Source organism: Zonotrichia leucophrys, chromosome 11 (genome assembly GCF_028769735.1).
Source record: "Zonotrichia leucophrys gambelii isolate GWCS_2022_RI chromosome 11, RI_Zleu_2.0, whole genome shotgun sequence".
NCBI classification, from domain to species: domain Eukaryota; kingdom Metazoa; phylum Chordata; class Aves; order Passeriformes; family Passerellidae; genus Zonotrichia; species Zonotrichia leucophrys.
In genome coordinates, this window is record NC_088181.1 from 14,876,417 (window position 1) to 14,903,916 (window position 27,500).

The 27,500-nt window shown below is 39.0% G+C and overlaps 2 protein-coding genes across 11 annotated transcripts in view; one reads left to right on the top strand and one right to left on the bottom strand.

Moving 5' to 3' along the window:
* The window catches only part of ZNF536 (zinc finger protein 536), a 343,245-nt gene that overhangs the window by 166,465 nt on the left and 149,280 nt on the right, over window positions 1-27,500 (top strand). The gene's annotated exons all lie outside the window — the stretch shown is intronic.
* LOC135452551 (uncharacterized) lies at window positions 3,040-11,507 on the bottom strand. Of its 3 annotated transcripts, none has more exons than XM_064722752.1 (3): window positions 11,446-11,507; window positions 7,312-7,569; window positions 3,040-5,596 (listed from the first exon to the last, which is right to left on the bottom strand). In XM_064722752.1, the coding sequence occupies exon 3, from the start codon at window positions 5,309-5,311 to the stop codon at window positions 4,571-4,573; it is 741 nt and encodes a 246-aa protein (XP_064578822.1). In that variant the 5' UTR covers window positions 5,312-5,596; window positions 7,312-7,569; window positions 11,446-11,507; the 3' UTR covers window positions 3,040-4,570. The 3 variants fall into 3 exon arrangements, with proteins under 3 accessions (XP_064578822.1, XP_064578820.1, XP_064578819.1); XM_064722750.1 differs by lacking the exon at window positions 11,446-11,507 and adding an exon at window positions 10,628-10,728; XM_064722749.1 differs by lacking the exon at window positions 11,446-11,507 and having other exon boundaries at window positions 7,312-7,678.

Here is a 27,500-nt window from a genome sequence, read left to right on the forward strand (position 1 = left end):
ACAAGAGAGATGGCTTTATCTCCACTCTATTTCTCTGGTAATGAAAGTAAGCTTGTCTCCTTAGGGCTGAACCAAAGAGCACTGCCAGCCTGTCCCAATGCAGGCAAAGTGCCTGTGGTTGCTGGAGCTAAGTCTGTTCCCTGCAGTCCTACTGTGCAGGCTGGCTTGCACCAGGGGTATTAGCTCTTCCAGTTCCATGAGGGGTGCAGAGAGAGAGGTTTTGGGTGTAAAATATATTAATTCTGACCCATTTCATGTCCCTTTAATAGCTGCATCTGAGGGGTTATTGAGGAACTGTGACAGGGCTGTTGTTAGTGATGGGTTTGCACCTGCATCAGTGGTGGGTAATCAAGTGGAATTTAAGAAGACTCTAGCTAACACTCTTCCCATCTGTGGAGTATCCCTTCACCCTCATCACCAGCAAATACAGCCTGATTTCTGGCATCTTTTCCAGTCATGACTTGCTCTAGTTACTGTACCAACTTAATGCTCTCCCTTATTTGTGAGGAAGGCTCCTCCTTGCACCCTCTCTGCCTGGTCTAGCTGCAGCTGGACATTCCCAGCGTGTGGGACAGTAAGTTTGGGCTCTCAGAGACTCCCAGGAGCCTGGCTGCAGTTTCACAGGCGAGCATGTCACTGACTGTTATCAAGAGTGAGTGGGAAGGAAGCATTAGGCAGAGGTCCAAGGGGAGAGTGATAGAGCAGTGTGGTATTTTCTGTTTGTGCACAGCGGTCACATGGAGTGTGACATTCCCAGGAGCTCAGTGATGGACAGCCTCAGTCACTCAGTGGAGTAGCAATACTTTGGGCCTTGTTTAAATATTAAACTACAGACTAAGAGGCAGAAGTAAGGATAGGACTTCTAGGCCATGTCTGATGTTTTGAGCTCATTTCTGATTTTTCTGGAGCAGCAGAGACACTGCAGTGTTAATGTTAAGGATCTCCCAAGAAAAATCACTGAATGTGAAGTAGAGTTACTGCTATTTATTTTTTAAATGTGCTTGGTAAGAATGGCTGTAAGTGGGATTTATACACTCATACTTCTGTCAGCTGTGCTTCCTGTTCATTTCTCTCTTGAGTTCTAGCCATGTTTTCCTCCTGTGTCTCTTTCTAGATGACCTCTTCATCACATTTTAAGGAATGCCTTACCACATATATCATACTCTAATGTAATTGAAAACTGGTCTACTCACATCTTATCTAACACCAAGGTAGGGGAGTAGCCTATTTATCAAAAGCTGCATATTTTTCCCTTTTAATGATCTAACAAAACTATTCAGAGAGGGACAGAAGCAAATCTGAAAATACTTTCTGAAATGCCTTAAGCATCCATCTTAAACACTTCCCACTTTCCTGGGAGATTTATGGAATACCAGGTAGGATCTGACTGAGACCAAAAGGTGATTCAAAGATTTCTGTGAACAAAAGAAAAGCAAACAGCCATTTTTCATAATTTGTAGAGAATTCAATGAAAAGACAGAACATCTTTGATTTTGATTAGTAACTGGAAATAGATGGGTTTATAAAGATGCCATATATGTAAAAAGGAAAAATTATAGAAGTGGAAGAAATTACTGTTATTTTGTATATTCCAGTGCCTTTCTTTTAATCTTACGGATCTTGGTATGTGGTATGTGCATATATCATTAATCAAGTAGATATCTACTATGATTAATATATTCCTTGTTATTCTGTCACTGGAAAAGTAACTTGAGACAGGTGTGGTGCCAGTACAGTGAAGAACTCTAAGGCAACACAGAACCACATTTACCACTCAATGGTATCAGTGTCACCACAGTTATTTCCTGTTCTGTGTAGAAATAATACTGTGGTTGCTCAGATGCTGCTCAGTAGTATCTGTGTGTGAATGCTGATTTTTGATGGTATAATTATAGTATAATTATAAGGAACTTTGTTTGAAAAGGGGTAAGGAATGAAAGTGGACATTACTGAAAAGGGCAAGCAGGAGTATGAACAAATACAGAACAGTTTCTATTACTGTCTTTTTGGCAGGTTCTTTTATGTTGAACATACTGCTACTTTGCAGTGAAAACCAAACTCACTTTCAATGACCCTGAAGGGACAAGGCCACATGACTTGGGCAATGCACAGTGGTAGCTGTGAAATCCAGGCAAGGGAAAGGTAGGGAAACACATACATCCCTATGGTACAAGGGAATCCATGTTACTTACTTACCCACTGAACATCATTTGCACTGCCTTTTATATAAAAACTCAACACAGCAAGTTTGTCTATGTTTAAGAGAGTGTCTGATGGCAGGATTCTGCCTTTCTTGTTCTACTCTCAGTTTTCATATAGGGGACAGGTTCAGTAGCTGTCTGAGCTTGGGGAGAGAAACTGAAGCCAGTGAGGCTGCTGAAATAACACCAAGGAATAGGCTCCATTTCTTTTGCACTGAAAGAACTGTGAAAAGACCTGAAAGTATGTTTGCAGCAGCCAGAACTGAAGAACTCACAGCTGTGGGTACAATTGATGCCCATCAATTCCCAGGCATTCTCCTCCCAGCTCCCCTGTGGTGAATAGCAATTTTTTGCAAACATATCTGAGGGCAAAAAAAGGATGCACAGAAGTGACCCTGATGCAGGTTGAGGAGAGTGATTAGTGTCAGAATTAGGCATGCTGCAGATACCTTGCTTTTTATGTGCAGCAACAGTGAAGTGATCTCATCAACTATCTGAACATTCAGCAAGTCCAAAATCAAATGCTTGTGTGTCAGATATACACAGCTGTATTTGTACTGTTGCTCTATCTAAAGCACATGCCAATTGCTTTACTTAGAGTGAGTTGAGAGACTCATTACTAAGAACATGTATAGCATTATCAATGAAAAACATTATTGTTCTTTTCCTCAGTGGTTTTAGTGTCCTTGCTTATTCTTTCACAGGAGCCTGTACTAATGTGTCTTCAGAGACTGTGAGGCCTATTTCTGTGCTCCCCTGTGCAGTGTGTTGGCACTGACACCTCTGCACAGGGAGTGGGGTTGTGAGTCCACACAGGCAGCCAGGACAACCACAAACTCAGAGATAAAATGCAAAGAGTAAATTTATTTCTGCTACCTCGCTAACCAGGGACTCCCCAAAGCAGAGGCACACCAGAGGAGACACAAGCACTGTTAAGCTCAGTCCCTGCCAGGGGATCACTGGCTGCTGCTCATGCTGGCTTATCAAGGGTTATTCCCAGCTGCAAGGTCACTTGAGCCATTTACATCCTCCTCGCCAGTCTTCCGCTTTTTAACCCGTTCCTCCCAAATTTCCACTCCCTTGCTCAAGAGACCACTGCTGCCAGGGCTGGAGATGTGGGATGGGGGATTTACAAAGGCACTTAAGCATAGGGGAAAAGGAATAAACAAACAAGCACACAATGCTCTGAGTGAAGTGTCCCACCCCTTCTGTCAGGCACCACTGGTAGGTTGTGATCTGTAGTCCTTGAGATACTTGAGAATGATGTCCCCCACGCCAGCTGGTTCTGCTGCCAGGTCAAAGCAGCATACGCCTTCAAACTTGGAGCAGAGCTCATGATGTTGAAGGGGGATGAAGTTCTCCAGTAACCAGTGTTGTAAGGTTCCACAGTGGGCATCAGTTACTCACAATTGTAAGGGAACAGCTGCCTTGGATATCCAAGTTAAAGCTCACACGAGGGCACACGTCACCTGCTCTACAGACACTTCCCAGAAAGAATAGTGACAAGTTAGTTACAGTAAAAAGTGACCGCACACAGGTATTTACATATTGATTTTGCAGAATTGTATTCAAGATATCTGCTTATAATACAAGCCTAAGAAGCACAACAAGCCAGCCTGTGGAGGACAACAGGAGTGTCATCTCTATCTGGTGATACACACGTGGTTGCTCCAGCTCCTTCAGCTAATATCATTCCAGGCTTGGTAACTGGAGACTGGGTAATGGGCCCCACAGATTGGAGAGGTGTGGCTTGTGCTATTTCAGAGGGAACTTTGACTGGATGTTGGGTGTGTGATGCCAATAACATCCCCCCGGATAAGGCACAGGATATAATCAAAGATACATAAAATATAAGCATTAGAGAGTATATTAATAGAGGATATAGAATAAAAGGATAGATAGAGACAATTATACTGCATTGTGAGAAGTTATTATATGAATGAGCACATCTAGATTAAGAGCTTGCACAATCCATTGGTATAAACAATTGTATTTCCTCTATAATATTTTCAGAAAGTCACCATCTCAATGATTTTTGGTCCTCACTGTGTTTTGTACTGTAGGTGTACAGTCATGTTGTTTTGGCCTGTAATTCTTTCAGTCTCTTGCAGTGCCTAAGCTACATCTTTAATTCATTTTCCCATCAGGGTATAATGTTTGGCAGTGCCTTGGAATAACTGGGACCAAGGTTCTACTGATTTTTTTTGGAATTTTGGTCCACTCATAAACCACAATCCCCATGAGACTATATAATCTAGAATTATTATTTCTAATTTAAAAGGATTTCCTTGTCTAGGAGTGCATAATTGGAACTCTTTCAGAGTGTAAATGTGTGTGATCTATGCCACCCCACCATCTGCTAAATCTGGCTAAATCTCAATCTCAAAGTCTGAGTACTCACCCCAAAGATTTCCATCCCATTCCTTAGGATCCCTTGAAGGTTTCATAGCTGGAGCACGAACCTGGGAGATCAGCACCTTGTTTTCCACATATTTATGCCTGGGTGACACCAGCTGCTGTATAGTGCACTGCTGCTCATAGCGCTGCTCTGCCTGGGTGGTGGTCACCTCGTGTGCGATCATCTTTGCGGCCCGCAGAGTCACGAGCTCCCTCTCCAGCTCCCTGACCTTGCCCAGCAGCGCGGTGACCTCGCGCTCCAGCGCGCGGGCGTAGGTGACCAGCTCCAGCTCCCTGACCTTGCTCTGCAGCGCGATGGCCTCGCAGTCGCGGGCCCGCGCGTAGGTCACCAGCTCCAGCTCGCTCACCTTGCTCTGCAGCGAGATCACCTCCCTGTCCAGAGCCCTCAGCCCCGTGGCCAGCAGCCAGCCCAGCCTCCCCGCCAGCTTGCGGGAGGATTTGGATGCCCCTTTCCAGGGCAGCCCGCGCATGGCGATCTCCACCCTGTGCGGGCTCACCACCACTCCATCATCTATCTCGGGCCATGTCTCTGGAGAGGCCATCGTGGCAAGGAAAGTGGCCACGGGCGTCCAGCGCTCCGTGCTGGGCCATCCTGGAATGTGGGGATTCACCACCACAGCCTCTCCAGCCCCTGACTTCTTCAGCTTTTTCATTTTTTTTGGCTTTTTTGACCTTTTCGCTAGCCACGACATGGTTGTTCCTAGATCCTGACAACTGTGACAAGTGGGCACAGGCAGGCAGCTGGGATAGCCACCTGGTCAGGGCTAGAATACAAAGAATAGATTTATGTCTGTTACCTCACTAATCAGGGATCCCTGAATCAGCCCTCAAGCAGAGGCACAGAAGTGGAGATGCAGGCACTGTTAAACTTGGTCCGTGCTGTTCACGCTGGTTCATCAAGGGTTATTCCCAGCTGCAAGGTCACTTGAGTGATTCTCAGTCCTTCCCTTCGGTCTTCTGCTTTTAAGCTGTTCCCCCTAACAGTGGGAAATAAACACAAATCAGAACGGTAGCACTTTGTGTCAGTTTACATGTGTTTTGCAAAAATATAAACGATTGTGCAAAGCTGTGGAGAATTGGACCGTGTAGGGCACTAGTTTCATATTATTTCTTCCCAAAAGTGCATGAAATGATCTTTTATCAGCCAAACTTGAGTGGAACTGAATTGAAATTTTTTACAGTGTAAAACATGCAATTTGCAGTGTTTGTAAAGTATAGTTTTTAGTGTGAAAGAAGGATATCCAGGTACCACAAATAGAAGGTAGGTGAGTGTGAGCGTATGATCCAGTGATGTTGTCTTACTGGGCTTTTAAGTCGTTTTCTGCCCTTGACTGGCATTAAGCTCCTATGCTTTCTATTGGAAGAATTCTGATTGAATAAACATTTTTGGTTTTTTTTACTTCCTGACTTGTATTTGAACAGCACTGCTGACTTGAATTTAGCTTGATAAGGCCAGTGAGCCTAGAAAACTTGGGAAGTTTTTTGAAGTTAAATTGTCAATACACTGCACTACTGTGCTTGTTCATCATCTGGATTTTCACAGCTCTAGTCAGAATTTCAAAGGGTTTTGTAGCCAAAAATACCAGACATTAAGTAGCAGGGCTTCCTTAAAGTGTAGACTAAATTTTGGCAAGTACAGAAAGTAGTGTTTCAAAACTCTCTGTTTTCATTGTTGCTGTGTTTGCAGAAATGTCCATAGGAGACAAACCAAAGGGGAAATGAAGATTACTGCATTGAGAATAAAGATACAAAAGGTCAGATTAAAAGAAAATAAATAGGGCAGACTCTTTAATAGTGATCATTTCAGGCACTGGGTTCCAGTCAGTAATTTTCAAAACAGTCACTAATGGATAGGTACTACAATAGAAACAACATGAAAGTCCTCAGATCAATTTAAAATAATTCTGTAAATTCTTGAATGAAAATAAGAAAAAAACAACCCACATTTGAGCTGATTAATTTATGTCATTTCTATATATTAAATAGAGAAAGCGACTTCCTTAGTTGTACCTTTAACTATATTTAATCAACTGCAAATCAAATGTTGGGCGTCGGCTTCAGATGTGGAATCATACCAAAGAAAAAGGATTAAAGGAAATAGGTTGTAACTGTACTTGTACCTTGAAGGAATGATGATTTTTACTCCTAAAATACTACCAGAAAATGAGTATCCTTGGAATCTGACTCCTCCATGAAAAAAAAATTGCGGGATAGTTAGACTATTTTCTGAAGGATAATATGAATATCAATTGACATTTGTTCTGTGTAAGGATGAGTGAGCTGTTGCTGCATTAAGGGTTTGGGTATTTAGCAGAAAATAAACCCCCTTGTGTCCCAGAGATCAGAGGGGCTGAGTGCACCTGGGTTTCATTTCAGCCAGTTTAACCCTCTAGCTCTGCTTGAGTTCAAAAGAACTTGCAGGAGTACAAGCGTGCTGTTAGTGCAGTTATCATCCAGTACCATAGGTCTGCTCTTGTTCAATAAGGATTGTGCCTGATCCAGGTTCACAAATGCTTATTGAAGGTTTATTAAAACAACAGGAAAGGAAAGCAGGTTCCCAACTGCCAGTGACAAATGCACTGGCTGCAGAGTGCTGACGTGTGTCATGGCAGCAAGCATACAGTAAGATTCTCATAACTGTAAATATATCTATAAATTGAATATTACCGAATGTTGGAGACGCAAAGCTCACCTGAGGTGTCCCTTCAGGAGAGGGCAGAGACAATCCGCTGGCTGGTCATCAGCAGGCAGAGATGTTTTCCTCCTCCAGAGGTGTTTTCCTCCTCCGGAGGTGTTTTCCTCCTCCAGCCTTTTGTGCCCTGAAGCCTCCCCTTTATATTATAAATTTTGTTCTGTCCCAAGGGGATGGGACAATTGCATGTCATGGACAGGGTTTGGTGACTTTGGTCATACATGCGTTGCATGTCCCATGTTCTCCTTCATTGGAATCCTGAGGGATGTGTAAGTCAATATGTTAATGGAGCTTAATGAGAGTCTCTGTTACTCTGTCAGAATTTATAATTGAAAAAGAGGTAGAACAAACACTTTGGCCCTCCTCCTCCACGTACTGAGGCAGCAGCAAAGGCTCTCTGACCTTCATCAGAGGGTCTTTGTGCACACCCTTATCTCCCTAATGAAACAGATTTATAACAAGTGTTGTTTTTCACAGTGAAGGGAGTGTGGCTTTTGGCTGGTACAGAGGCTTGATGTTCTCCTGTGCTTCACTGGAACAACACTGGGCCATGAGACCTCTGAGACTGCTTAAGCCAGGTGCATGATAAGCAAGAGGCCCTGTTCATGCTTTTCTTAACAAGCTTCATCAACTCTTCACTATCTTAAAGTAACACTGTACATTTCTGATCATTTAACCACAGCTTTTGAGCATGTAAGATTTATTATGTAGGTTCTTTATATGTTTTATTTTGCCAGCTAGCTTTATAGTTAATTTTTTATTTTATTTTCTGCTACCATATTCTTAACTGGTTATTACAATTATGAATTAAAAATGAAATTATTTTCTGCTCTAATATCAGTTAATATAATCTTTTGAAGTATAAATTAGAAGGGCAAGAGTGTGAGCTAAGAGTCCACAGGATTGTAGTTGGTATTTTGTCAGTGCAGCCCTGTCTCACACCAATGATCAAACTCAGTAGGCAGTTATCACTGAGCTAACTGGGTTTGTCTGCCTGTGACAGTGCCAACAGCAGGAATGTCACTTCTCTAAAAAACTTGTAAGATTGTTCACTAGGAAAGAGGCACTGCACTTTGGAGTGAGAGGAAACGACAAAAGCTGTCCATCCACTCCATTGCATTCTAAAACAAAATGTGCACAGAAGTAACATTGCAAATAGTTTTCAGTTACACAAATATTGCTCCTACTACTTTCTTAGACTCTTATCATTTATAACACAGCCTGCTGATAAGCTGGAACGAAACCTATATGAAAGAAGATGGAGAAATAGATGACCTGCCCTGAAATTTTTTGGTTGCAAGGTCCTTCCTTTGGTTATCTGTGACTGGGTGGGTCATCAAAAATTCAGATCTTCCCTGAGACAAGTAACATGCAATGTTTGCTGGTGTCTTTGCTCCCCTTTCCAATATTGCACAGACAGTACAGAAAAAAGACAGATTAGGCACCCGATTTACTAGAGCTCTACCTCCTTGCCTTTGGACTCCTCCTTGCTTTTCCCACTGCTGTCTGAAGTTGCAGAAGAATAAAGCTTGTGTGAGCACTGTTTGCACATAACATGCTTTCCCAAGTGACTATTTAGCACTATTAAAGAACAAAACCAAGACTAGCAAGAAGATTGTGGTAAATGTAAATGTATTCTCTTTAAAAATGGTTCATGATATCTTTTCATAATGACCAGCTTTTTGCTACATGCAGAGTGCTGGTGGCATTAGTGAATTAAAAAATACAAAGATATTCACGGATTTGGACCTGATTTGCATTTCCACTACAGATACTTAGCAGTGTTGGACAGTGTAGGGGACTTAAAGTATAGGAAGAAATGTAAGACAGGTACACTTCAAGCTTTTCTGACACTGCTTGACTGCTGTGCATTGTGTGCCTATTAAAGTACACTGTTGTAGCATTTGTAGTTTTAAACTTGTAGTTTTAATCCTGCACAAGGTACCAGTGCCATCTACTATATTTTAATCAGTTACATCAAATATGAGTTCAGTAGAAACATGAGCATAGTGATATTTTTTACTGCTTTTCTGCAATTGTTGTGTTTTGAGAAATATTCCTTTCTTCAGCGTCTGTCACTGGAAAATGTTTTTTTAAATCCTCGTCTGAATTTTTATGTGTTTATTTTTTAATTTCCTGTCAATAGAAATGGAATCAGTGGCACTGTCTGTTATTAATATTTAAAATGTGGGTGTTTGGGCTTTTTAACATACAAGTTGCTGTGCCCCTTTAAATTTCCTTCAGTTGTTCTCTACCTCTAAAAAAATCTTTCATTACCAAGTTGTTTATCTGAGAAGAAAGTGAGACTGTCTCTTTGTATTGCTGAATAACATCACTCTTTTTCTCAAGAAGTCATTACACACTGACATCATATTGTTCTTTATTAGATGATCTGTTGCCTGAAAGTATCTTGGTGACACTGAAGTTGAAAGCAACAAGAGTACAAGTGCTAGGATGCCTGGAGAGCAGAGACTGGCAATACCTTGCTCAAGCAAATATCCAAGACAATTTTTAAAAGGCATTAACAAATACAAACCACCCCCACAGAGGTAATTTTCACCTCTGAATTTTTGCTTGTTTCTTAGTCCAGCCCAGACTTCAGCCATCAGTGTTACAAAGCTGGAAGCCAAGTCCTACCTAGCAACGATAGCCATGTGCAATAATTTAAACTTAAAGAAAAATAACACAGCTGCTGGTAGAGTAGTGTCCAGAGATTTCTAGGTGCTTTCCAACAATAAAAGGGTGGTTTCTGTCCTGAAAATGTATCTGTGTGCATAGAAAGAGGCCTTCAATATTCACAAAGACCACAATTAGTGCTGCACTGTAATTGTCATTCCCTGATTAGCTGGAAACCTTATATACCCAATGGGTTTTATTTTTCCTATTCATGAGTTACATGAGACAATATAGTAGCTTGTGAAATTTGTACAACTATTCCTTTGATTTGTGCTGCTTTTCACATCTTTTTTATGAACTCTCAAAATTCTTAACCCTGTGACTGAGTGCATAGCTCTAGTGGTGACTTTTAGTATGATGACTGGATGAGAATTGTCCTAAGGTCTTTTTAAACATAAACATATCATGGGAAAAAATTATCTTTTCTTATAGATACTGTATTGTTCTCTTTAATTGTGCTGTTCTATGAAATATTCCTCCCATGCACTTATTTAATGTAAAAGGATAATCACCATCCAAAGGAGTTGAGAAATTATCCTGATCATCTCCAAATTCCAAACCCAAATGCAGTCTCCAGCTCCCTGAAGGAGAAAGCTGAAAACAGTTTGCCTTCTTTCCTTCCACAGGTGGGGTCACTTACCTTAGGGAGAGGAGGTAACACAGCTGCAGTTGTCTCATAAACATCTTTATTATCACCGTGGTTTGTGGTTTAGTTTGTTTTGTTTTGTTTTTAATTTATAATAGAACAGCAATGAATGACTTACAATATGTTAGCCCTCAGAACTATCAATTGCATTCCTTTCAGATAGGATAGAAGTGAGGCAAGAGCTGTGCCCAGAGAGGTCTCCACAATGTAACTTGCTTTTGCAGCAATTTGAAACCTGTTGTTTCAAATTCCTTCTTCCCACTCAGCCCCAGCTGGATCTGACACCCAGCTCAGGCATTCCCGTGGCCACTAAAACTTTGGGTGCGAACAAGGTAATATCAGGTGAAGTTCCCTCATCCATTATCATTTCCAAATACCTTCTGACCAGTGAGGAGCCAGAGGCATGTGGCTCATTAATTCTCCTCTGATTACCAACTTGTGCCACCCCAGCCTGGGCACGCCTGGTACACCGTAACCAAACACAGGGCTTGAACAGTTAATGCTCTGTTTGCAGATCCTGTTGGATCACTACTAAAGTTGCATGGGTGAAATAGATAAAGTTGGGAAGGCTGCAATAGAAGTGTTTGCCTTTATACTTATTTACTCACTGCTGTTGCCTTTGTACAATAATATCTTTTCCCTGAAGGTCTTTGAAAAATTCGATCACAAAATGGAAAGAGGGTATGTTTGTTCTGGGTAAAATTTGGAAGCATTGTTCTGATGACACCTGTAAAACATAATTATAACTCCCATAGCTGTTTCCTCTCATATTTAGAGAGGAAAATTCTTTGCCTCTAATCTCAGGTGCATACCTGTGGAAGCCTTAGATTCCTTCAAGCAGTATCAAAGTAATGATAACAGTGTGCAGCTGCTGACTGTCTTTTGCTTGTTGTTACTCACCCAGCTGTTTAGAGGAGAAGAAAAAGAGAGAGAATATCTCTAATCAGCCATATGGCACAAAGTTTTATTTGCCACAGTAAGTTAAAACGCTCATTATTGGTCAGCATCTTGAATGCAAATTCTGCCATAGCTTTTCAGGAGTGCTAGATCTGATGGAAAAGAAGATCAGATATATTTAGTTGGCGTTGTTTTATATTAAGTATGGAAAGAATTGACTCTGCCTAAGAGGAGTTTTCATGACTGGATTTTGCTATACCCGAAAGGTGGTGGGAGCATGGCGTGAAGATCTCAGGCCCTGCTTTGGGCCATAAAAGGTAAATTAAGAGCAGTTGAAATGGTATTTCAGATTTTTGCAGTGCAGTTTTGCTTTGCTTATATTGTCTATTAGACAAATTAGGATTCTGGATCACACAACTGGGACATGAAATCTAGATGTCTTTAGTAGCTGTTGATGTTTACAATGCATGCAGTCAGTAGTTTTTTCATTAAGAAAATGTTTAATTTTGCTGCTGTTTTTAAATTGAACAAGAAACATGTAAGGAAAAATATTTTTGTCTTAAAAATACCACACTTTTTGGAATGCTAGAGAAATGAGGGACTAATATGTGTATGAGTTTTGTGAGTCTACATTCTGTAAATTGCAATGGAAAATGAATTTTGAGGGTTGGCTCAACTGAAAGTTTATCAAGTCTATCCTTTAAAGCCCCCTCTGTCATTTCTTTGTGCATATGGTTGGATCTCCTTTCAATGTGGACATCTTGACTTCAAACATGCTGTAAGGGTGACAATGTTATTAAAAATGTAGAAGGGAGGTGCACGCTTGTGTATCCAAGATTGGGTGCATGGCTTTAAAAACTGAGAGGGATTGTAACCTTTTTCATGCTGCTTCTTGCAATATTCCTACAATGCTTTTTTTCCTCTGAAACCTGTTGTATTTCAGAGGATTTGAGAATATGGTTTATTTTGTCTTCTTGTAATACTTTAAAACAATTTCCTGAAAGAATAATACCCAGTTCTTCTTAGTGTCTTTAATGCATAGATCTCAAAGGAGTCTCTAGTCCCCAATTTCCTGCTTAATTGATCAGACTACTTTATGTTTTGTGTAATTTTTATACATTAAATACTGGTAAGAGATACTAAGACGCCATCCACTTAAGACATTTCTGCACAAGTTCTAAATAGTTGGATAAGTGATTTTGGGCTACTGGTTTGCAGAGATAATAGGCTGGGATAAAAAGTATTGTGATTGGTAAACCAGAATAGCTTTTCTGGCTGATGCCATAAAAAAATCACTGTGTACTAATGCTACTTTAGAAATGGACATGCTTTTTCCATTTGGGTAGTGGTTCTGGATAGTATAATCCAGATGAGTGGTTAGGTGTCCTGTATTTTAAACAGTCTCTCTTCTGTGATTCCTAATGTCCTTTGACTTGTACTTCATAGAGTACCAAGAAATGTTTGATCAGATAAGAATCTTGTTTTCTAAGAATAGCTGCTTAAGTGGTTCTGCACTGTCTTACAAATTTGTCATTTCATATAGTGAGGTGTTATCTCCTAAAAAATAAGTCTTGACCCGTATAATCAGTACAAGTGTTTGTTTCCCTGCAGAAGCCCTAACATTAAAACTATCATGAGAGGATTCACAAAGAGGTGTGCAAATATTTTTCCATAGAATAAGATTCCTTCTTCATCTGATGGCCCATCTTGCTATTCTTCTCACTGTTTCCATTGCTGTTACTTAAAAGGCTTTGACAAATATAATAGACTTTGCATAATGATGCCATTGTAAGTCACTTCCAGCATATTATAGTGTGCAGTTAAAATTACTCTTGTGATTACCACTCTCCAGTGCTTCTACTTTATCATGGCACCAAGTGAAATTAAGAACAGGCATATTCCTCCCTTTACTTGCCAATATTAAGAAAAAATAATGTTAAATAATATTGTTGTAATTTATTTAGTTAAAATTCCTTTTGGGTCTTTTTCTCCCACAGTTCAATAAGAATTATTTTGCTTTAGAAATAGATTTTTAAAAGAAAATAGAATATATACATTCTCTGATAATATTACTATGAAGTTGGGAGAATTTTGTAAATGCTTTTTCCAAGCATTTGGCCAAGACAATGGACAAGACAATGTCATACACAGAAAGACTGTTCTGTACTAATAGATATAGACTGGAAAAAGCCATACTTCATTTCACCATCAGCTTTTCACTACTCATCCAAAGTGTGTATTTATGTATCTGGAGGTTCTAGATCTGTGCATGCCTTCATCTGCCTCTCTGTCTTCTAACCTTGTTAATTTTGATGTGGTTTGTTTTTCCTCTTTGTGGCTAAGCAAGGGAATAGGGAGCTGGAAAAAATAATTTCCCCCTATTTCTTATTTTACCAGGAATAACAGCTCTAGGGAATAAGTGTTTTAATGCATATGAAGAGAATATCTTAAATAAAGTGGTATTATTACAGGATTTGATAATGCAACGGTGAAAATACTCAGAAAAACAGTAAACTGAGTGAATAATGTAAAGTACCATATCTTAATAGGGTTTATAATTTGGTTTGTTTGTTTATGGGCTGGATTTTTTTGTTTGTTTTTCTGGTTGGTATTTTTGTTTCTTTGTTTTGTTTGGTGTTTTGTTTTGGTTTTTGTTGTGTGGAAAGTCCTTGCTTTTCCTGTGTACTGGCTGCACCATATAAAAATGGAAGCCTTGGCTATGGAAGTCCAACCCAACATCAGTGCTTTGTAGGAGCAGATACCCAGAATTTCTGACATTTCTGAGCTTTGTTATGCTGCAGTGGTTGGGCAGCACTGTCCTGGATGGCTCCTCCCTGTGAGTGGATATAACTCAGGGGCTGCCCTGAAATATTTTCTTGGCTTTTGGAACACCGTAACTCTAAACTTAAGCTACAAACGACAGCTAGAGACAGCCAAAATGACAGCCCCCTCCATCTGGGTGCAAAGCTCCCAAGTAATTTATCTGGTGTGTCCTGTTTCCCTTATAGTGGGTGGCACATTCAGGAGATATCTGTGTGCACAGTGGTTTCTTCACTGCATGCTGCCCAAAATCACCATCTAAGAAGCTCAGCCCTTGAGGATTCAGCTCTGACATGCCACCTCTCTCATTTTTCACTAGAATGCATTCATATTTAAGGATACTGAAGGTTTCCAGCAATCTGCTATTCTGGAACAGAGGAGACAAGCAGTCCTAAGCCTTCTGTACCGCAGGCTGCTCCCACTGGAGTGCCCTGCACTGGGACTCCTGGCAGAAACACGAGATGTCTCCTAATCTGTGTTAGTGCTTGGATGAAAAATCTGCGTGTGGAATTGTCTCAAGGAAGTCACAAAACAGACAAGCAGCAGCTTTTGTTTCTCTTGCCCTAGCACCTCATGACAATTCATTTCTAGAATTCAAGAAATTCAATTTATTGAATTTCTTCTGCCTCACAACTCTTGAAAGTTCTTGAGATCTTTTGGTCATCTCTGCCAATAGCATTCTCAAACTACTGGCTTAGACAGGTAGATTTAAAAAGCATTCCTCTACATGTTTTGATTTTCTATCAAATCTTCATAACCTTCCTTTTCTTTTGGATCTCAGATACTGAGTAGTTCAAACTTTGTTCTCATCTCTTGGCCTTATATTCACAGGCCTTTTACAGGTTTACCAGAGTTTACCTGGTTAAGGGAGGTTACCAGGGTTTACAGATTTTAGGCTTTAGTCAACATTAAACCCCTAAATCTGTTTCTTGGTTAGATGCTAAGTCTTGCTCATGCATGGCACATTTAATACAATTTCTCTGATGAATTCCATTTCCAGAGTTAACTGAAAACTGTTAAAAACATTTAGGTTTTTTAATTATGTATTGTCAGGAATGAAACTGCATTCTGCATGGTGTCTGTCTTGCTGTCCCTCATTACTTGCAGTCTCAAAAGGAAGCATTGTTTATGCTCCTTCTTTTTTACCTTTCCCTCAGGAGATTTGTTTTAGTTCTTTTGCTATTTACTTTGTATTGCTAAGTGATATCCTGCAATCAGCCAGTGTTTCCAATGGCTGAGGAGCTCTGTTCAGTGTCTGTTTCCAGGTGAATGCCTAATGACAAGAACACCTGATGTCCTGCTCAGATGCTTGTTCTGGGGCTGGGATGGGGAGTGGCAGTGGCCTGTGGATAGGAAATGCTCATTCTCTCCTGGTTCTGCCAGTAGTCCCCAGCTGCCATCCTCATTTGGGATGGGAGCTGAACAGAGTCTAAAGCCATCAGTATTTTTCTCTGTTGCTTCATTTTGTTTATTTATTTATTTCTTTTAGTACTAAGGAGAGATTTCAGATTGAAAGCCATTGAATTTGTAGTCTGTATTTGTTCCCCCAGCAGAGGCAGTGCACAGTTTCCATGTACCATCAAGTCAGGACATTCTTATATCTACCAACAGCTCCTGGGTGGTAATGTCTGTCTTCTCCTAGATGAAATATTGTGTAGTAGTGCTATTAGCTGTTCCTACAGTCTCATTTGGTTTGTGGGCTTTAGAAAGATGATATTTGTAGAGATCTATGTTCTTACTTTCATTTTATGGTATATTATTGTTTACCTCTCTGTATCTGTGTAGTGATTAAACTGCATATTCTCATCTGTGCTAATGTTCTTTCTCCTGCTGTGTTGATTCACAAATCTTCCTGATTTTCTTTTAAAAATACATTTGTCCCTTTTATCCTGGCAAAAGCCACATCTACCATGAAGCTAATCAGGGTGTCCTTTTGCTGAAAGGGCTTTTGGCAGGAAGACTTTCCTTGTAGTTACTCTTGGAGCAAGTTTGAGCTAAGGTTGTGATCAGGTCTTAGGGTTTATGAATAAGAACTGTGTAAACTAAGTACAGTGAGTACAGTAAGTCTTAACAAATTCAGTTAATTGCTCAAATACCTGTGTTTGAGCAATTTCCAGAATATCTGTATGAAGTCAGCCATTAGTAGTGGATGCATCTTTATTCTACCAGCAGAGCATGTAAAGTACTTTGCTGTCTCTGCTTTTAGAAGACAATGTCTCAGGAAAGTCTGTCTGACTCACTGGGGTAGTATGGGCTCACAAGCTTTAAATATTTCTCTGCATGCTTGGTTCTTTGTAGATGGTGCCCATTCCTTATGCTGCCTTGGTTTTGAAGTCCATTTTGCCTTTCTTTGGAAGTTTTCTATAGAGATCTGTGTTTTATTCCAAGATAGATAAATCTATTTATATAGATATCTATATGTCTATATATTATATACACATTATTTCAAATAAAAATAATAATATTTAACTAGCATCATTTGGTCAGCTTCTACATATCTAATACATAAACAGCTAGCTTCTACAATATTTTTTAATTGATAAATCTCAAAACAATTGAGCAGAAGTAAAATATTGCTAATTCCATTCCATATTCTGCAAGACTTAGGCAAGGGAGGCGAAAGAATTTGCCTGAGGTCATTCAGTATTCCAGTGGAAGAGCCAGTGGAGCATCTCCTGAGTTTCAGTCTAGTGATTTATACTCTAGCCTATATTGAGTTTCTGTAGTTGGATTCTGTAGTTCTTTTTTTAGAAAATTGCAGATTTTTCTGCAGCCAGTATTCATCATGGTAGTCCCAAAGTAAAAGTACTATTGTATCAGCTATCAAGTAGGTTGATAACTCTGTATTTGCATTATTCTTCTTGAACTGGCTGAGACCATTCTTTTTCTGTCACACAATGGCAGATGTCCAGTCCATTGAAATAGATGCAATTACAATAGAAATTAGTGTGAGTTTTTAAGCAGGCAGCTTTAATAAGTAGTGGCTGCTAAGCTCTGGTGGCTAAAGCAGTACTGGTTGTTCAACTCAGACAATTGATGGAATCTCCTGGAATAGTTCTAATTTGGTATGTTGACTGATGTACAACCATGGGCAACCTCCAGATTGCTACAACACCCTTCAGACTTCCATTAATTAAAGAGTGGATGTCTCAGTTGTTGGTGACAAGTTTATTTCCATTTAGAATGTTCTGTATTTTGGACAGACCTTTAACAGTGGTTAACAGTCAAATGGACAGTTCAAGTGCTATTCCCTAATTTCACCCCCAGTTCACTTGCTTTTCTGGCCACCCAAGGGATCATAAAACCCTCTCTCACCTCATAGAGGTTCACTACCAGCTGCTGACTGGTTGCAGAGGAAGATGCATCAATTTGATGAACTTGTATTAACATCCAGGAGAAACTGGTTCTGAGATAAAAATCAGTTGTTAATTGGCAGAATAGATTCAGTTAATCTCAAAGGAAAGAGAACATCAGGAAAAAACATTATTATATCTGATGCTGAGGCTGCATGGGTGGCCTTCCAGTCATAAGCATGACTAAATTTAATATTTATTCCAATGTACCTCTTCATTGCAATTATTTGCTGGTAACATTTTAGATTTCCATTATAGAAACTTAGGGAATTTGCTTCTCTCCATGCATTCTTCTCTTCTTAGCCTGAAAGGAACTGTACTGTAATCAGAGCTGTAATTTCCTGTTTAAATATATATATGATTTTCTCCAAAATTATGGCATATTTTGTCAAATGAAAATAGTGGGTAACATCAAACTAAGTCTCAGCTGATAGCAGTGTTTTTTAATCAGGCTTTAAAAAGTCCAATAAATTGTTCTATTTGAGAATTCTGACTTGAGAAAAAACCCCACAGTACTAAATATCCATGAAGACCCAACCCAATCAACCTCACTGAAGTCATCAACTCAGTTACTAATGATGCTGGTGAATTCACAGAGCCTGATTGAAGCCACAGTGTTGTTTTAATGATCTTGTGCAAGCAGTCGGCAATTCTGCACAGCTGAGGTGAGTAGTGTGTGTGTATTTCAGGAAGGAGGTGTGTGCTGATGTTTTAAGAAAGCATAGTCAGATCAGTTAAACAGTGTGTATGAGCCCAGATAAAGATGGCAGTTCTAAAAACTCACACATTATTTCTGGAGGGTACAGGATGGACAAATACCACAATTTACTTTGGAGAACAACATTCCCTAAATGCAAAGAACATCCACTGATTTTTATTAGGTTTGTTAATTTATTTGGGTATCCACAGGTCATATTGCATTTTGTGAGCCATGAAATGATTCTTATTGCGAACAACTCTTTAATTTGGAAGATATCTCTTTGGTGTGCTAGAAACACTGGGGTCCTCATTCCTGGCACTCCTCTCTTTCCTTGGAGGCTGCTGTTGGACTGAAATCTGCTGTTTGGTGCCATGCAGTTACTGCTGGGTTACCAAGTTGTGCGCTGGTGATTCGTATCTAAAATTATGTTCCCTTCTCTTTCTTTGTTTTAAATCACATCCAAACTTGTGAATAAAGCTACTTCAGACTTTCTTATAAGTTCCACTCCAGTCGAAGTGAAACATCTCTTTTGTTGCCAGGACATTGTAGAGACTTCAATTGGCATAGCTCCTCTGAAATCATCAATCATTCCAGTGTACCAGAGCTCTGGACTGGGTCTTAGTTTTCACAGATTTAACAAATTTTTTTAAATAAGGAGAAAAGAAAAAGATGTCAGGCATGAAAGATTTAAGAGAAATAAAATAGCAGCTAATTTAATCAAAAGCATATATGCCAATAAAGCCAACTACAGCTGTCAAAAGAAATAAACAAAACAAAGCAAGAATTCTACAATTTGACATGTTTGCTTGACAGAAAGTACTTTTTGGACCAGATCTGGTGCTGGTGTAAAGTGGCATAAGCACATGAATGGCAGTGGAGCTCTGCTGATTGTACCCAGTGAGAATCTGGTCCCTGTTACTTAAAATAAGGGTTGTATCAAATGTTTGTCTGTTCATTCAAAAAATAATTCACTTTTGAATTAAAAGGATCTCAAGGTGTTTTCACAAAACCATGCTGGCCATGGGACAAGGTTCCTATTTAATCAAGGGAGTTTTGAATGGTGAAACTTTTCCTACTTGAATTTCGAACACAATTTTCTATGGTTATGTTCTAAGTGTCAGCCATAAAAAAAAATCCTGTTTGTTCTCTCTTTTGGGTCAGTCACCACTTGGGTGTTTATGAAAGGACTAATGTATATACTGTCCAAAAGGATTTGGTAGGGGGTAGATTTAAATCACAAAAGTGATTATGTTATTTTACTTAGAAAAAAGTCTTTTTTGTACCCTTTTCCATATAAAAAAAAGATAAAATCCTATGTAAATAATAAGTGTTTTCCCTGTAATGAATGTTCCTTTCATTCTGCATTTCTGTATAATATTGGAAATTGTGTTTTTATTAGAAGAGGTATTGGATGGAAGCCAACAATTTCTTCTTTTAACTTGATATTTTGGGCTCTGATCTTTGTTAAAACTACAATGGCATGTATCTAGTACAGTCAGAGGTCATTTCTATAGCTACTACCATTTCCTATCATTTCTGGGGAATGTTTGTTTTCAAAACAAAGAATTGGGTTAAAGCTTAAGTATCGTATTTCAGAACATATTTCAAACTGAAATTAAGAATGCTAAAACCTTTCCTTTAAAGGTCAGATGATATTTATTATTATTATAAAAACGATCTGTGATTTATGAATTTAACTTCTCGTAAACCTCCTTTGTAACAGAATATGCAGTCAGAAGCTTAACATTACATTGTTTTCCTTTGACAACGTATCCACGAGACCACTGCAGCTGTTCCTTTACTCACAATAGCAGATTAATTAACACAATCATATGCTGTTGGCTCCTACTCAATGAGTAGGTCTGCAGTGGGATAGATAGGTAAATCCTTTAAATGTGTATGAGATAAAGAATATACTATAGTAGTTTCATAACTAGCCAGTTTTGCTTCTGACTAGTCAGCCCTATCAGCAATGGTTCACTGACTACAGAAGCTGTGAGCTTACATTTCAAAGGCAGCCACACCTATTACAGAGCAATAATGCCTGAATCATTGCAAAACTCAAATATGTAAAAGCACAGGCACGCTCAGAAATCACCATATTTGCTAAAATAACAGGCAGTCTGCTTCAAGCATTTTAGGTTTATAGAGTAACCAGGAAAAAAAAGAAGGGGCATTTTTGTTGGTTGCTTCATTTCTTTCAAAGAGGGAAAAAAAAAAAAAAAAGTTCAATCATTGCTTTCCTTTAATATCTTAATCTGGTCATTATTCACTTTTTACCCACTGTATATTAGAAATACTTGTAAGCAGCGGCCATGGCATCAGTTTTAAGTACCAAAAGAATTTTTCATCCATTTCTCTGTGTGTGCTAATGAACATGTGAGCAGCTAAATCTCCTTTTCCTAAACAAACAGTCATCAGCAGCATGTAAGTATTTATTTGGCAACTTTAGATGACATTTTAGTGCATGCTAAAACCCTTGCTACCAATAATATAACTCCGTTTTTTGGGGTTTTTTTATTTTATTTTAAAGGTAAATATTCTTTTGGCGAAAGAGGTAAGCATCAAATTTAAGAAAATTTCCTTCAGGCTTTCCACTGCACTCTCTGAGAAAAAAAATAATTGTATGCTTTGTTACATCGTTTACACACAAACTGAAAGCACAGCAAACTACTATGTTAAAATTGTCTCATTTAAGGGACAAAGAAAACTCATTGTGAGACTTCTTTTCTGGAAAAAGGCTAAACCACTTGGTAGTTTAATATCATTGAACTCCTTTCTGGTCCATTTTTACTGCAGTTGTGGTTATGTGCTTTTACATATTCTATGAGTTTTATGTAATGGTATAAATATGCATTTTGATCATAATAAAACAGAAAAAGTAGAGAACATGACTGATTTTGAATGGAAGGCTTTGCTTGCATAGGAACAGCAGCATTAGACTTACAGATGGGAGAAAACCGAGTTCAGAATCTTTTCGTGCCATACAGTTGTTGAAAAATAATCAACATTTTAATAGCATCCAGCTTTCTATCTGAGAGTTTTTCTGAGTACCCAAAGCTACTATTTCTGGAGAAGAAAAAAAAAAAGCTGGTGAGCTGTCTCCAGTTCACTCAATGATGAGAACAGGGAGATTTTTGGGGAGAGGAGGAAGACAGAAAATTTCCTCAACTTCTCCTGAGTGCTTCTCCTCCTTTTCTGAAAGCAGAAGATGCTCTCAGGTCTTTCACCAATCATTTCTCTGCCAAAAATAACTGTAAGAAAAGCTTCTGCTGCCTTCTTATGAGCCCTCTCATTTCCCAGAACTGAAACACTTGCACCAGGCAGGAGGTTCATGCCCTGCAGAGATGCTGCAGCACTTCCTCCCCAGCCTGGTCAGGAGGTCCATGGGAAGATGGGGCTCAGCAGATGGGTGAGAGACCCCAGGGCAGTGTCAGAGATCACCCTGGGTGAGGCTGACTGAGATGGGAACATCAGAGTCTGTGCTGGGAAGGGCTGGTACTGGTGATGCTGAACTTAATCCGTCCAATCCATCTGATGTGTAACTTGTGGTAGTGCTGCCCTACAAACCCAGGGAGTATCTCATTATTTAAACAGGAAGGGGAAGTTCAAGAGTTTTAGTGGATAGCATTACTCAACAGGTGAGTAGTACCTGTTGAGTAATGCTATCCACTAAAATGGATATAAATGAATTATAAATATACTATTAACAAAGCTTCACAGCTTTATTAATTGTATATTTATAATACATTTCCACTATATAAATATATAAGATATATGACATATGTATAAGATATATATAAAAGATAGATATCTAATATATATCTCTTATATAAGATATATATGATATATATGACATATATTTATATCTCATATTAATTTATATATAATAATCTTCTTATATATATATGTTGTTAGATTCATTGTGGAGCTGAAATCAAAGGGACTAAGGATCTTATTGTCAGTTGAAGAAGCAGTAGCTGCCAGTAGCCAGCTCTTCTGAAAAATCAGTTGCTTTTAACCATCCTGACTAAAATCACAGGCTTATCTCACTACACTGCTGGATCTAGAATAAAAGTCTTGACTCCTGATCAAAGAAACAAAAGGAACCATCTCGTATGGTGTCAGTGCTGGGAGCTGTGCTCAGGTGTGCTGTGATTTGCAGACTGGATTCCAGCTCCCTGTGGATTGCTCCAGTGCTATGAGACACAGGTGCTACGAGGAGTTTTTTGAGCAGGCTAAGAAATGTGTTTGGCCACTTGTCAGACTAAAGACCATGCCCTGTTTTTCTCAGAAGGAGAATTTCCCATAATTTAGTTTGTGTAATTACATTCTTTAAGCCTAAATTGTCCATGCAGTTTCAATTTGATACCATTTTCGTTACTCTGTTTTCTAACTGTCTGTTCTTTCAAATCCTTTCCAATAATTGTTGCTTTCTGTCCCTGTGACAGATGAAGAGGTGCTTGTGTAAACATACCTACTACAACCTCTTTTGGACTTTGCATTCTATTAAGATAAAAGTGTTTAAATTTATGTGATAAATATTAAGACCTTTGCAAATTTTATCTGAAGATAGGCTCAAAAGCTCTCCCTCTTCTGTCATCCCAACCCAAATTTGGGATCTGAAAAACTTAACTCCTTTGACAGTTTGTATTTGTCTCACCTAGAAGGTTCTGTGTTTTAAAGTTCTCTGAATTTATGTTAAGGATTCCTGTTATCCAGGACTTTCAGTGAAATGCTTGTAAATGTCATTCCCTGGTCTGTGATGCAACAGCAGTGTTCAGTGGGGCTCTCACTGAACCATTGCCAGAGGATGAGCTTCCCAGCACTGGGAATTACTGCAATAAAAGTTCCTTGAGAAGGGTTTGAGAACAAAGAGAGATACTTGATAAAAGCAAGAAAATGGAAAGCTTAGAAAAGACTAGAAAACAAGGTCATAGAGAGGTCCATCATCTTGTACCTGTACCACAGCCTGTGAATAAGGATTGTGTTTTTATTTTTAAAATAAGATGTTCATTTGTGTCAAGTCCACTCTGCAATTATAAATATTTCAGTCAGTGTAACTTTGCAAGTTCCTTGCAATGTGCATTTCTTATAACAGCCTCTATAGGGAGTGACACAGAGGTATTGATTTGTGTGATAGCTTCTACCTGTGATGTTTGTCCTTCAGTCTGTCAGGTCATATGTGCTGAAATGAGTTGAACATAAGGCTTTAAATATTTAGGTCTGCTATAGTCGACTTCAAGGTTGTTGTTGATGTCATGGGGCAGGGATAGCACTGGGAGCAAAATGAAATGAGCTTTTTGCTCCCACAAACTTCTGCTAGCCTTGGCAAGGAATGTTGTCTTTATGTGCTCCAGTCTCTGCTGTTCTAAAGTACAGATGAGCTTTCTTTGTTGAATGTCTTGAGACTGGTAAATGAACATTTGTGGACAAGAGCTGAATGGTGGCAATGCCGTGGTTTGTGGTGTGCTGAGCTCAGGGAGAATGAGCTGACCCCCTCCCCTCTGGTTTTTAATATTGAAACATAATAGTAGGTGGTTTTCATTCCAAACTGCATGCAAAAAGTGTTGTCTGAGTTTGTGGTAGATGAAGTAGTTCACACTTTATCAACAGTTATCAAAACTGCAATGAACAGTTAGTTTGTACTGGAGATAGTACAAGTTTTGTGCAGTGGTTTGTTTTTTTTTTTTTTTTTTTCCTGTGGGCAGTTATCAGAAGATTGACTATGCAAACCTTTCAGGATTCCTTTTGGCCTTTGAATAAGGAGAGTTAAGCTTTTTAAATTTTACTGACCTAAAACATTTCTAATGTACTCTTCTTTTAAATTAATAACTAATTTATTTAGTTATGAATTAAAGGATTTTGTAAAACATATCTCTGCACCCAAGTATCCAGAAAGTCCAGAAATACCACTAAAATAAGCATGGTATTACCTCTACTTAGCAAATTCTCCATTTTCTTCAGCTACTAGCTGTATCCTCCAGGACTGAAAGGTGTGTCACACAAACCCATATTTCTTCAGAAATTGATAGTAAAGGAGTTTTTGAAGGATGACTGTCAGGGGTTGGGTCATCAGTAGCATCATGGTTAGATTCCCACCATGATTAGCCTCTGACAGTGACCTTTCCAACAAATTTCCATTTTATCCCAGCATTTGTAAGGGGTAGGACAGACTTATTTTGGTTTACAGGTCTGCCTTTCACCATGACAGCACAGTGCTGGCCATGGCAGAATTACCCCACAGGCATTTTGAGTTCAGTGCTCCTGGGTCTGCTATAATGGATAGCTTGAAAACTAAGACAAGTAATTTATTTTCTTAACATTGTGGGGTTTTTTTCCTTAAAAATAAATATTAAAGTTATTTCTTAAAAGTAAAAATAACCCCAGATCAAGCAACACTATTAAATATGATATAAGCACAAACTGGGAATCATTGTTTTGAGTTTGACTTCAGTAACTGAGCTGGAGGTTTTTTGCTTGCTCTGTTCTTGAAAAAACATTTGTACCTGAAATACATTCCTGCTTTTCCAGGTTATGTTAGCTGTTTTAGTGGTAGTTAAGTTTTTAATACAAGCTGTTACTTCAAATTCTGCTGTGCTTACGTCCTTAGATCATCATAGCTGTAGCAGCATTATTGCTATAAAATATGGTAGAGAATTGTGGTAAAAATTACTGAAACACGTTCTACCTTTAAAATCAGATGAGGCTTCTGTTGACATCAGTATTAAAAGGCCAAACTGAGAAGATATCATTACTGACACAGAAGAACATTTTGCCTTTGTTCATAGTGAGTTATTAGTGAGGCATGCCTTGTACATGTTTCCCCAAAGAGTCCAAAATTTCCACATGTTACTTCCATTCCCAGCTTTTGTGTTCAGAAAACCCCACTGTGTTTAACCCAGGGACTCTTTCACAACTCATGAAGCACATAAGTTTCCCAAACCCAACTCCTGGATTAGCTGAGCTCTAAGCAAAAGCGCAGCTCAAACTCCGTGCTGGGTTGTGACCCAGCATGGACAGCTCCACTCAGATCTCAGCAGCTGGGAGGGAAAACTTTGTTCCCTTCCCATTCTGCTTCTGTGCTGGGAAATAGGTTTGTTTCTGAGCTTGGACATCTTTGGAATGGGCAAATGGGATATTTAGTATGGACTACCAGAAGGATTTTCTGTGTCTGTTGGCCCAGGTTGGGAATGAGCTGAGCCTGGTGCTTCTTCTGTGCATCACTGCAAGAAGTTACTCTCCCCATAGCCAGGCAAGAGTGAGAACTGATTTGACAATTAATATCAAGCCTATTGATGGAGGTCAGTGCTCAGCTGATGCTGAGCTTCAGCATCAGCTATGATTTTTATTTCAACAGAATTTTTGTTGCAATTACATACTACTTAAGCATGTCAGGCTTTTTCTTAATGTGTCTTTTAATAGGTAGGTTTATATTAGATATACTGAGAAATACAGACTTCATCTTTGGAAGCTGATATTTCTGTGGAATGAGATAAATGACTGATAAAATAATGCTGATTTTTTTCCTCCATACAAGTTATGTTCTCAAGGTTTTAGGGACTGTAAAACTCCTAAAGAATATATAAATGAAAATTAGCAAGGTGGTCATCAGTTTGATGAATGACAATAAATAATTTTTGGCTATATTTTCTGGCATTCTTACATTATTACATTGGCATTTCCATCTTTGTATGTTTGATGTAGGCCATTGAAAAGGATGTTTGCATCCAGCAGCCTTGCAGAAAGCCACAGAGAGGAGCAGTGCAGATCTGAGGCTTGATGTGCTATACTGCATGGTGGTGTACAGTGCATACTCCAGGAGAGTTTTGTTCAGGTGTCTTAATGGGCTTTGACAGGTTGTTTGTAGCTTAATTTACAAATGAATTTGATTAAAGAGCTCAATGAAAGAGTCTATATTCAAGTTCGGATTTGAAGTTGTGGTCTACTAAAATGAAATGGAGGCTCCCAAATTAACACCTCTGGAAATACTTGATTATCTTCATAGTTTGGGATTGTTTTCCACACAGATACTCTGTGAAGTACAAATGAATAAGCTACCCCTTTTGCCACCATTATCAATGACAAGGTTTTTATTTGACTCTGACATTACAGGCGTTGGCGTAAGCTGAAGCATCGTGTGCTGAGTGGTGCACAGGTCTGCTTCAGTTAGAGCTGGGGGATGAAAGGCTCTCTTTGTTCCTTCCATTTAAATTTCTAACCCCCAAAAAGTCATCAGGCCACAGGCTATGAAGGAGCCACAGAGGGAGCAACCAGCCCACAGATGTGTGAAGACACTGCCAGGAGATGTTTATACTCAGCAATAAATAAATAAGATAGTGTGGACTTTAGGATGACTGTACTTTTTTTATGGTGCTGGAACAGATTTCTGGACCTCTTAGAGCTGCAGCAGGTAGGAAGCTAAAATGAAGATTAAAACTAAAGTCCAGGAGCATGTTTCAAGTTATATATATAGGTTTTGTTGTTTCAAATCTTCCCTTGATTTCTGGAGTAAACTCTGTGCTTAACTAATAAAAAAGAAAACAGATGAAATAGGAAGAGTTCATCTCCAGGATTAATTTGTTGAAACTGATCCAGGTGATACAGGTTTTGACTGGAGTTCTGAATGATATGAAAAGATATTTGGGAAGTGCTCCTTAGCTGAAATGGTTAAATATTCAGTTCTATCTTCCTCATTACTTGTGGATTTTCATTTTGTTATAGTCGTGGTCGGCAACAGCTCAGAACTTGATTTGTCAAGACAAGTATGCTCTGCAAACAAATGATTACATTCTATATGAAGGCATTATCACTAAATCTGAAAAGAAAATATTACAGGCAGAAATTATAAGGAGAAGTTTATAAAACAAAGATATCCTTTGGCAGAATATGCTCTTATAATCAAGCTTTTAGCATACCATAGTTTAAAAAAAATAAAAATTTTGCCCACATATACACTAATAAAAATAAATCTGTTTCCGATTACTAACTATGCAGCACAGGTGCTTGTTTGTTACGAGAGAGGCATGTTCATTAATTTTCAGCTATGAAAAGTGCACTGTGCCATAAATATACAATTCAAAATGTACTGCTGATA